Source organism: Sycon ciliatum, chromosome 6 (assembly GCF_964019385.1).
Source record: "Sycon ciliatum chromosome 6, ocSycCili1.1, whole genome shotgun sequence".
NCBI lineage: Eukaryota > Metazoa > Porifera > Calcarea > Leucosolenida > Sycettidae > Sycon > Sycon ciliatum.
In genome coordinates, this window is record NC_088648.1 from 9,161,531 (window position 1) to 9,173,713 (window position 12,183).

The 12,183-nt window shown below is 46.5% G+C and overlaps 1 protein-coding gene across 1 annotated transcript in view; it reads right to left on the minus strand.

Annotated features, from left to right (window-relative positions):
• LOC135819303 (uncharacterized) overlaps positions 1 to 12,183 on the minus strand; it is a 49,487-nt gene that overhangs the window by 7,784 nt on the left and 29,520 nt on the right. The window contains exons 8-14 of the mRNA XM_065332486.1: positions 11,742 to 11,816; positions 10,233 to 10,430; positions 9,176 to 9,401; positions 8,493 to 8,785; positions 8,025 to 8,228; positions 1,072 to 2,226; positions 445 to 526 (exon numbers count right to left, since the gene is read on the minus strand). Coding sequence (XP_065188558.1) covers positions 445 to 526; positions 1,072 to 2,226; positions 8,025 to 8,228; positions 8,493 to 8,785; positions 9,176 to 9,401; positions 10,233 to 10,430; positions 11,742 to 11,816 — 2,233 coding nt within the window. The remainder of the gene's footprint in view (positions 1 to 444; positions 527 to 1,071; positions 2,227 to 8,024; positions 8,229 to 8,492; positions 8,786 to 9,175; positions 9,402 to 10,232; positions 10,431 to 11,741; positions 11,817 to 12,183) is intronic.

A 12,183-nucleotide genomic window follows, 5' to 3' on the forward strand; every position in this document is an offset into this window, starting at 1 on the left:
CCCACTAACGTAAAGTTGCCCAACTTTACGTAGTGCGGAACCTCTCTATTATCACATTAGACTGTAGACTGTGTATAAACATGGGTGCAAGTATTCTCCATTGTTTCTAACAAACAAACAAATCAATACGGAAAACCATCATCACATTCAGATTTTGACAATGGGAAATGGTCAAAGCTCCTGAAATTTAAGGTTTGCTGCGTATTTTACGCATTGACTGCTTTTCCAATTAGTACTGTATGCTTTTAATCCTAATAGTTTTTATGTAGTCTTCAAGCTAAATGTGGAGCATAGCAAACAATTATACTCTTCAGGCCGGTTTAAGATCAGATTTTGGAGCTAAATTGGTATAAAAAAAGAATGGAGATGGATATTGTCTGGATTTGGTGGGCACACAGCTTATAGTACAGGCTTCCTGATAGCGGAAATGCACAATGTACTTACTGTCGGCCTGGCAACGAAGACGTTCTTGCTCCTTCAACTGCCGCTGTTCATAGGTGATGATGTCCGGGAATGCTTCCATCAGCTTCATGAGAATACACACGTGCACATACATATACACCAACACACCCACATACGCATGTACACACACACATGTACACACACATGTATGCAAATGCACACACAAACATGCAAACTCATACACACCCACGCGCGCGCGCGCACGCACACACACACACATTCACACACGCATACACACACACACACACATACACACACACTTAGCTTTGCATAACTTAGGTTCCTTGAGAGGCTAGAAAACTTAAATTATTTTGTAGTCTTGCCAAGGTTGTTCTGGACATTTTACCAAGTGAAATCTAGTTATGGAAATTGTACCAAGTGAAAACAGATATTATCTTAAATGCATTGTTGCAAATGACTGATATCATCTAAAACTTCTTGCTTCATAAGAAGAAGATTACAAACTACAAGTTCATGATATTCAATTTTGATATGATCAAACAAAACATGCACCGTTCTCACTCAAGCAAATTTGTAATTTTGTTTATGAATATTGACAGCAGAGATTCATAGTTACGGAAAACTTTAAAAAATTCTTATTCCGCTCACCATGTTCTCATTCTCCACCAGCATCCCGCAGATCTCTCGGTAGAAAACGGAGAATGGCGAAGAAAAGCAGTGCTGAGCTAACCTGCTGTATAGCACAGTAGATGTGTGACGATGAGATTGTCGGCACCATGCCAACAACACCAGCGAGGCATTCAGCCGACTGGGTCCAGCGGGCGACAATGATTGGGGGCCACCAAGTCGGCTGATTTCCCTCTCACTCACATCTAGGCTTGATTGGAGATCGCTAAGGAATGCGGAATCTCGCAGACTCTCCAGGCGATCAGTACATGTGGCAGGAAGCATACTGACATGCGTGGCAGGAACGTGATGAAGATCCTGCACCGAGTCAACGAACACACCGCTGGCGTCCTTGACATCTTTGCTTTGCACACTGCTTGCGGCAAGAATGACGGCTTCGGACGGGTAGGAAGCAACCACTGCACAGATAGCAGCTGGTGAAGCGGATTGCTTGATAAGCTGACGCATGCTGCTCAGGCTGAGGACAGTGCGCTCTACCGAAGTACCACGACTGTATCTCTTCAGTAGGTCAAGGAAGAGAGCTTGAAATAACCAGTGGACGTGGTGAACCACTTGCAGGTTCGTACCGCGACTGGACGTCACTGCAATACAACAGCGCTGACGGTCGGACGAAAACACAATCAGCGCTGTTGTGTGCGGATGCGGGTGGACAATGATGGTGTTCTTGAAGAACATGGGATCAGTACTGGAGAAAAAGCAGGCGGAGTAGTCGTATACACGTGCTTGGCATTGAACAATGAGACCAGATGAGAATGGCACACAGCCATTGCAGGTATACACAGAACCTACCATCACTTGTGAGGTCATGAAGGCTGTGTGCACCTTCAATGGCTGTGTGCACTCGGGAAACAGGGAGAGAGCAAGGATATCCTTCTGATAGTGGATGGACAAGCCGAGCTGTAGAACCATACGCACGCAGAGCGGAGCTTTTTCTCCAACTTTGGCGAATGAAGTCAGTGAACGGACGAACTCCTCTTCACTCATCTTGTATTCCCTGGCAATGCCATCAGAGCGGTGGGGGAAGACGTTGGACGAGTACATAAACCCGATCACGTCCTGCAGGAGCCAGCGAGGCTGATGAACCACCAGATCATTCAGCTCTGGGAATGTGATGACCTTTAGCAGTATCAAAGGCATACCACATGCACACACACACACACACACACACACACACACACACACACACACACACACACACACACACACAAACACACACACACATACACACACACACACACACACACACACACACATACACACACACACACACTCACACATACACACACACATACACACACACACACACTCACACATACACACACACACACACACACACACAAACACACAAACACCCACCCACATACACACACACACACGTACACATAAACACAACAGAAATGTAGATCAAGTACAAAGAAACGTCTATTTCCCTCTCTTATCTCTTATCCGACACTTGTTTATCCAGAACTCTCGCAAACCAGCCCATTTTCCGGCGAAACGGATTTTTCAGTTCAGTTTTGACGCTTTAATCCGGCACTTGAATTGCGGCTCCCGAAGCGATTTTCTGCAACAAATCGCTCCAACTGTACATATTTCGATTTTATAATCCAACAGTTGTACATCGCATACCTTACCTGTGCACAGCTATGTTAGTTTGGTGAGTGCATGACATGCATGAACTAACTTATCATGTAGCCTTCTACACATGTAACATACCCTTGCAACTATCCTATGCACTGTATAGACATGCATTCCACAAAGTAATTAGATTGACACAGAAATCTGTGCGTTTTGACTTTTAACACAAACATGTTTGTAGGTGGGCCGGGTTGGAGAGCAGGATTTGATAATCCAGCACCCTTGTTTATCCAGCAGAAAATGCTGCTGCAAAAGGTGGCGGATTAGAGAGGGACAACTGAAGTTAAATTTTGACTCCCAATATCTATTGTATAAAACTCAAATATACAACCTAACGGCCTATTGGTGTGCATACAGCAACAAGTTTTGGGTTACATTTTGCAGTGGACTTCAGTATTTTCCATCAATTCATGGCAAACTTCCCATTTTCTCTTATGTGGGCATATAGTTTCTCAACAGAATGTCTCCAGTTCTTACTCATCATTCATTCTACAACTACAATTTATCTCTTTCCAGAAGGCAACAATCTTTTTTTTTTTTTTTTTTTTTTTTTTTTCGAGTGCGGATGCAGTTTTAGGAGCTCCGCTCCTATCAGCCTTTCCGAGTCTGTAACTGTAACCTACAGGAGCTGTGACTTGTACTGCGGACTATGGCCACCAATGAGCATGTCGACCTGGCCCTTCTGACGTTCGACTGTCTACAAAACCTGGCCACCCGGACTGGCATCCCGAAAGCGGACTCCTTCTCACGGCCCGACCTGGTGGGAGCGCTCCGGAAGGAGGGGATTGGGTCCCACCCCATCCTGGAAGGTATGACCGGTATAGGACATGTCACGACTGCTTTGGCCGCATTGTCCTCGACAATAATGGACCTGAATAAAGAAATAGTGGCAATTAGGGTGGGAAGAGATGATGAAATTGCTTCCTTGAAGCTTGAAATTCAACAGCTGAGGCGGGAAATGGCTGACCTGCGAGATACTACCGTACACACACAGCACGCCATGCCACACCAGTACAGCGACGTAGTACTAGGAACCGCCACACAAACTGCTGCTGCTGCTGGTACACACGCCGGCAGTGGCAGCCTGCCAGGAGAAACGCGTGTGCCACAACCCAACACTACTACAAGTCGTAGTTCCAGCCCCGCAGCAGGCGTGCATGCATCCCGTAGGTCCAGCACTACTCCAAGTCGTAGCTCCAGCCCTGCAGCAGGCCTGGATGCATCCCGTAGGTCCACCGATACTGAACAACAAGTACATGAATGGCAGGAACACCAGGGCAGACGCACTCGAGCCGCCCAGAGACAAAGGCACGCGGCAGATACTAGTAGTCAGTCCCAGCTAGCTCAAAGCATAACAAGGCGGGTGGAAACATCCCGCTACACCAAGCCGGCTCGTGATAGCGAGCCGGCAGTAGACCTCACGGCATCACCCCGGGCCAAACGCAAAGTGTTTTACGTTGGCAACGTGCAGCCACACTGCTCCGCATCATCAATTGCTGAATGGTGCTCTGCCCGAGGAGTGCAGATTCAGGAAGGTGTCATATTTGCATCCAAGCACTTCAGAACTGCCTACGCACGGGTGACCGTCGAGGCAGCTGATGAGAACACAGTCGGTGACAAAGGGTTCTGGCCAGATGCTCTTTCGCACACGGTTAGGCCCTGGCGTTTTGCCGCGGACAGTTTTGACACCAGCAATGCCAACCAGGCAAACAACGTCCTCTCCTCAGGCTCAGCATGATGGCGCGACCACAGCTGAATCCACTGGCTCGGCCCTACTTCCCCCCTTGCCAGGGTAAACTGACCTTGCTTTCCGTAAATTGCCGCTCAATCGTTAACAAATCTGCCGAACTGTCTGTCATTGCTGATTTCAACAAACCTGATGTCATCTGTCTAAATGAAACATGGCTAAATCCAAGCATAGCGCTCACCATCTCCGGTTATACCACATTTCGTCGCGACCGACCACCTCATGATAACAAATCCGGTACGGCAACCAGAGGATATGGTGGAGTTGCGATTCTTGTCCGGCAAAATCGCTTCGGAAGAGTCCAAGTTCGCGACGACCTTGCTCGTCCGACCTGTGAATCCGTATGGGTTGAGCTTCACCCAATCTTAGGCTCCCCGACACCCATCCTCGTCTGCTGTACCTACCGTCCGCCCTCAGTCAAAACCACGGAAATAGACCACTTCTGTGATATGCTAGCTAGTGCTTTGGTAACCGTTCCCATGTCATCGTACCATGTCATAATGGCTGGGGACTTTAACAGTAAGCACAAACGGTGGTGCCCATCGGATTTAACGTGTCCTGCTGGGGCGGCACTTTTTCGCACCCTTACCTGCTTCGGTTTGGATCAGCTGGTGCAGAGTCCAACGCACACAACATCTTCCGGAACACAGTCATGTCTAGACCTTGTCTTCACGAACCAACCCCTGCTGGCGACGGACGTTCACACAGCTTGCGCTCTTGGCTCCTCGGACCATCTCATGGTTTCATGCCAGTTCGCCGTCTCATTGCCCTCGGATCCAGACCTGCCACTTCCTTCTCGCAAACCGTTCCCATATCGCTTCCGTCGAGTTCCCTCTCAGTGCTGGGACTCTATGAACGCTGATTTCTCCTGCCACGACTGGTCGTTTCTGCAACCAGAAGGCTCTCCAACTGTTGACGCCGCGGTAGATCACTTTGCAGCCGTCCTTGAACGAGGGTTCCAACAGCACCTCTCTAACTTTGCTATCGGCTACAACAACCGGAAACATTCCAACCCAACATCCTCGACATCTAGTCCCCCATGGGTGACACGGTCTCTCGTATCTGAAGTGAAGCGCAAGCGTGATCTTTTCAGCATCTACAAGAAATTCCCAACGCCGGTTAACCGGGAGGCTTACCGAGTTCAACGCAACTTCGTCAAGCACCTTTCTCGTACCTCACACCGCTCCTTTCTAAACTCTCTTTCTGCAACACTCTCCTCCCCCGATCGCCCATCACTCCACCAATTCATTCGCAACCAGTGCCGCGGGACCTCCCGCGCGCCAATCCAGTACCTGACGGACTCCCATGGCAACCGCCAGCACGATGTGAAGGCGATTGCAGACACACTGAACAAGCAGTTTGTTTCATCCGGCATTCCGGAAGATCCGAATTGGGTCATTCCATCGCTGTCCCCAGCCCCTGAACTTAGCGCACCACTCACACGCGTCGTTACCACGACTGCTACCGTCTGTAAGCACCTCAAACTCCTGAAGAATTGTAAGTCCCCTGGCGAAGATGGCATACCCAATGAGGTTCTCAAATGGCTTGCGCCATCTCTGTCCTATCCCTTGTGCCTGCTCTTTAACATGTCATATCGTACAGGAGTATTTCCGTCCGTCTGGAAATCTGCTGTTATCGTCCCGATCTATAAGAAAGGCCAACGCTCTCAGGCTGGCAACTACAGACCAATCTCTCTCCTTCCCGCTGTGTCCAAGGTCTGTGAACGTATTTTCTTTGAGTCTCTGTACTGCCACGTCACCCCAGCGCTTTCACCATCTCAATCCGGTTTCTGCCGTGGAGACTCCACAACTTTCCAACTAACACGTCTAGTACAAGACATCTACACCCAGCGGAACCTCCGGCGGCATGTTGGCATCGTGTTCTTTGACCTAGCGAAAGCTTTCGACACCGTCTGGCATCGTGGTCTGCTTGCAAAGCTAGAGTCCGTCTTCTTGGTACACGGTCCAGCCCTGCAATGGCTCTCATCCTATCTTTCCTGCCGCCACCAGACTGTCAGAGTATCTACCTCCCTATCAGACCCATTACTAGTCGTGTCTGGGGTACCCCAGGGGTCCATACTTGGGCCGCTCCTATTTCTACTGTACGTTAATGACTTGCCAGCCCTTGTACCAAATGTAAGTCTTTTTGCTGACGACACTGCTCTGATGTGCTCCGACAGCTCGGCAGACAACCTCACGGCCTCCATGCAGTCCGGGGTCAACGCTACAGTAACATGGATGGAAACCTGGAAACTGAAGCCTAACCTCGCCAAAACCGAGGCCATGTTCTTCTCCCCCTCGCCCCCCACTCAACTTCTGTATTTTCCTGGTCTAAATAGTACACCTATTAAAGTTGTTAACGAGCACAAGCACCTGGGCGTTATTCTCGACCGCCAACTCTCCTGGTCTCCACAAGTCCAGTCTGTGTGCAAGCGTGCGAGTGCGTCCTTAGGTATGCTACAACCCCACTGCCAACACTTGAATGATAACTGCAGAAAATTGTTCTTTAAGTCGTACATTTTGCCTATATTTGACTATTGCGATATAGCTTGGTGCGGGTTGTCTCAGACTTTACTCCACAGACTGGAGGTACATCAACGCTTGCTTCTGAAAATTCTGTTTCGAAAAGACCAAACATTTGCCTCCCTTTGTCTTTATAAACTTGCTTCCACGCACCCTCTTCTTGCCCGACATCAGCAGCATCTTTGTATCCTTGTGCAAAAAATCTTCCTAGCCCAAGTCCCGAAACATATTGCCAAGTACAACTGGTTTGTTACCACTAGACCAACACGCAATGCTTTATCACTGCCCCGAGCTAGTTCCTCTCTGTTTTTGAAATCCCCTTTCTTCTCAGCATACTCCCTTTGGTCTAACCTGCCTACTAGCATCAAGACATGCCAGGATATCAGGAAATTCACAGTCCAGCTTTCCACACTGTCTCATCCGAAGTGATCCCATGTATTATTAATGTGCCTCCCTTTCTTTTTCTCTCCCTATCTCCTTTCCCTCTCTGACAGCTTCTTTCTTTTTTTTTCCCTTTTAGCTTGCCGTGGTTGGCTATCACCTGACCTCTCATGTTTATTGGCAGTCTTCGGACGGGCCAGGAGATGTTGAATAAATAAATAAAAATAAAAATCTCCTCAAAAGAGCTTCATTACCTAGAGCACCATGGAGGTTTTGTGTGTGTGTGTGTGTGTGTGCGTGCGTGCGTGCGTGCGTGCGTGTGTATGGTTCATGAGGTTCTCGGAGAATCACAAACCAAATTGGCAGGGTGACATGTTTGTCAACTCATCCGAGTTGGACGAAGACATTAGCGAAATCTAGAATGTAACACATGGTGCAGGTCTTAAGGGCACCCAGCCGGCAAAGTTTCAAAACCTTGAAGTCATAATGGGCTTTGAGAATAGCAAACCTCCATGTGAACAAGGAAATTCAAATTCAAACCTCGATCTTTTCTGTGTACCATTCTATATGTACACACAGAAATTCAACATCACATGTCAACATTGCTATACATGCATTGCTCTTACATATCCGTAAGCAGTCAGGACGCGTAGATATCTGTCTATCCTGTCAGCGAATCGTTCTCGCGGTGCAGTGTTGGTTCCTTGGATTGCCTTCTTGAATGCCGCAACAAACTCGGCTCTTGAACAGTATGGATTGGGCATCGATGCCTGAACCTCATCCAAATGCTTCCGAGCCTTCTGAAGCAAACGCGGTTGCCTTGGTGACTTCTGCAGACAAAGTTGAAATAGTACGAAATAGAGGCAGCAGCGACTTTGGCAATACTTTAATAGGAAAGAGTTTGCTTGCCATTAGGGAGTTAACGCTTTTCCCCCACTTGACTTTACAATTGATTGACTCACAACAGCCAGAGGAGGAACGGGAAATGGGCAAGGTTGGGGGGGGGGGGGAGGTGGATTGGCTACTCGACCAGCTACTCGAGCAACACTCAGGGCAGAAAAAAATGATCAAAATTGGGAAATGAGAAATCTTACCGCCAACACTCGATTGATCAAGTGCATGAATTCACTTCTTAGATCATTCATGCTGGAACTGTTGGACTTTCTAGCGTCCACTACTCTCACAATGGAGAGATCCAAGCGCTGAGAGAATGATTTCATTCCCCTCCTTATGGCCTTCTCCACTTCAATGCGCTTTTCTGGTGTTAGCTGGTCAGCTCGTGTGGCAATTGCGATGACATCAAGTTTCTCCGCCTGTTGCAGATCTTCCTGGTGGTGGTGGTGCTGCTGCTGCTGTTCTTGTTCTTGTTGCACAGTCGGTAGAGAACCTGATAATGCAAGAAGACAAAGTGATGCAATTGCTAATGACAAGGAATACCAGTCCATGAATACACAATTAGTCAATCCAAGAAAGCAAAGTATTCCCTTTTCTTTCTTGTATGCCAGAATGGAGAAGTTAGTAAGTCTCTTCATCCTAAGTTCATGTCTTGTAAGAACTAGTTTGAATGATATGGGCACCAGAGCGGACTGATGATCAACTGTTTGTCGTTTTTGGCATGTTTTCTACTGAGAAACCCTGTGATTGAACAGGACACTGGAAGGGTTTGTGCCTTTCATATTAACTTTGTGGCTGCTGGCAGGGATCTAGTTGCAGTATTCAAGATTGGCTGAATGGATCACGTGACAGGCAAGACAATTATCTATTGCTATCCACTTACCATGATCAGGTGCAGACAGGCGACAAACTATATTGGCGGCAGTTGCACCGACAGTCTGTGTGATCTCATCAACACACTCTGTGCCGTCCACCACTATTGCGGCAACAGATGGTGCTGTCATGGCAACCGTGAATATGTCATGTGACTCGGTATAATGTTCTTGGCCAGCAAAGTCGCGAAAATGCACCTTCACCTGCGATTGGTTGTAAATGGTTTCTTCAATTCCCTATAATTATGTAACAGATAAAACAAAATTAATGAGCAAGAGAACATTGTATGAATCATACCCAGCTCACCACAATCACACTGTTCTACAGCAACAGTATACCATACTCGCGTGCAAAGAAGGCAAAGAACCAAACCCTAATGTTTCCTGTAAACTATCATGACTCAGCAGAAACAGCAACAAGATCTACAATTTTGATCCTGAAACCACCAGGAAGGTGACCTGGACAATTAAATTAGCAAAAGGACACCAAACTTGGCGGCACTATTCGAGAGAGGGCTCTTATCGCGCCAGTACGGTAGTTCTGGTAGTAATACTATGTGTATATAACATACATAGCAGTAGATTCATTTATTGATAGAAATACAAACAATCGGCAACCGATAATCACAGTACCTTTAGTCATGTATATCTCATTCCACGATGACTTTATCAGCTATAAATTCACAATTGTCTGGGGGGTAAATTGTAGATTGCTGATGCAATCTTCATTTGGTCCGTCAGTTTCTAGTAGTGGTAAATTTGTCTTGTGACCAGATAAGACCACACGACACTTGCAGACACCAGCATGAACATTTCACCAGTCACATTTCATGGCTCTGTTTACCTCTCTTTCTCGTTGTGACTGGCTTAGCGTGGTTTTTTTTTTAACAGTTTGGTCCTGTAGGGTTCATAATACCTACATTCTGCACTTTCCCGTTCATGTTGATTTGTGTCTAGATAGAATGAAACAAAACTGACCACTAACGATTTGGACTAACAATGCATTCATCCAAATTTCAATAGGTAGCACTTTGTGCATTCTACTTTTTTGAATTGCTTTCAACTCACCTTTGTTCGGGATGCTAAATCTTTTGCCTTCATGTCCGGTTGATTCTCCTTGCGTAGCCGTTTATTGAAGAAACCTTCTGCTGTGAAGGATGAAATGAAGGTAGATTTTCCTGAACCTTCTGCTCCACACACGTTGGCAATCAGTTCAGTAGGATCAGTGTAACCCTCAACACCAAACTCTTCACGTATCAAGCTGGTCTGGAGCATACACAGGCAGCACACAACAACAATATCCAAAGTATGTAAGTTGAACACTGTCTAGAACTACAGTGTCGCTCGGTGAAATTCAACCAAAATTGCAAAGCCGGATGCGCCCTCGATCAGTTGTGATTATACAAGCAGTATTGCGGATATTTACATCCAGCTGCATTCGTGCCACTTCCAGGACACCCAGGGTCGTGCAAGTTGAGATTGCCAAATATGGACACGGGTCGAATTTCAGAGAGTGCAACTGTAGATATTACAGTATATCCACACAGCTGGACATACATGTACACTAGACACTAGACACCATCTTAAATCTGACAGTAGGCTAGTTGCTGTCAGGTTGTTCAATGTAACCAGTATTTCAACCCAATTATTAGGGCAATTGATGTATGAGTCCATAGTGGGCTCAGAGAGCACACTCGTATAGTGTCAATCTCCATAATCACACACAACTCAACACAGTCTGTCCAGGAATTCAATGAGATTTCAGAGGAGAGTCTCTCACATTAGCTATCCGCATTCTGTGTTGGTGCCCGCATCAGAAATGAATGATCACTAATCTGACTGCTCTGCTTGCTACAACACCGACAGTACTAGAAGAGAAATATGTCTCCAGTTTTGTCTTCCACCAAATGGTGACATTCGACACTCATTGCGCCCCATATATCTTGTCATTGTATAGTGACTCTGTCGTCCCTTGCGATCCTGATCTACTCTTCCCCGTGACCTCTGTTGTTACTCTTGGATCATCTGCTCTTAGCCAGAACATTTGAATAGCCAATTTCAGTGCCTACCACTGCTGGTGATTGTGAGCAATCAGCTCCGACCAGGTATCCCATTGCTGTGACAATACAATTATAGGGTTATCCCTGAGTGAGTTGCGGGTTCTATCAATACATGGCTGTCAATTGTTGCCTGGAGACTCGAATGACGATCAACAGGGACATTGATAGTGATCTTGCCAGCTCTCTGTCCATCAGTCACTTCATCATTGCAATGTCTTTGAGTGAATTCATCAAGAAATCTAGAAAGACCTCTCCCATTCTTTTTCTCTCTCTCACCGTCACTCGCATTACCTCTTCACTACTTTTCATTCTTTCATTCTTTCACTGCTTTTCGTTCCTTCTCTCTCATTCTCGTTCCCTACTCGAATTGTGCGTGTTGATGTAACGCAATCTTGGGCTTCTCCTGTTCTCTCCTGTCTCCTCTAAGGATCAATGCTACTCCCAACTCGTACCAATTTTTCATTCCTGTCATTCACCAGCAAAGAGTTAGTAATCCTATAACCATAACATGTTTCACCTTAATCAAGTCGAATGCTTGCGTTCTTCCGCGGGTTTGAGCTATCCTTCTGGCTTCCTCCACAATCTCCTTTGCCTGGATTGGAAACATAGAACCAATATTGGTATAGCGATACACTCTTCACTGTCATCAATTTCACTAGTCACAATAACCATCACATATCCAAAATACCACAGAAAACACACCCGCCATTTTACTTCTTACACCGTATATAGCACAGGTGCACAGTAAGAAATGATAGACTATTCTGACACTGCTCAATACTTAACATCATGCCCAAAAGAAGTTGACTAAAACGAAGGGTAAACAGAAATGCTCTGTACACGATGATGATACCCAATACACCTTGAAGTAGGCAGTGAGGAAATAGACTAGTGAAGAACGCATGCTAGTCTTCTCTTATGCACTTCATCTACAGAAAGTACTCTTTCATCATATTCCA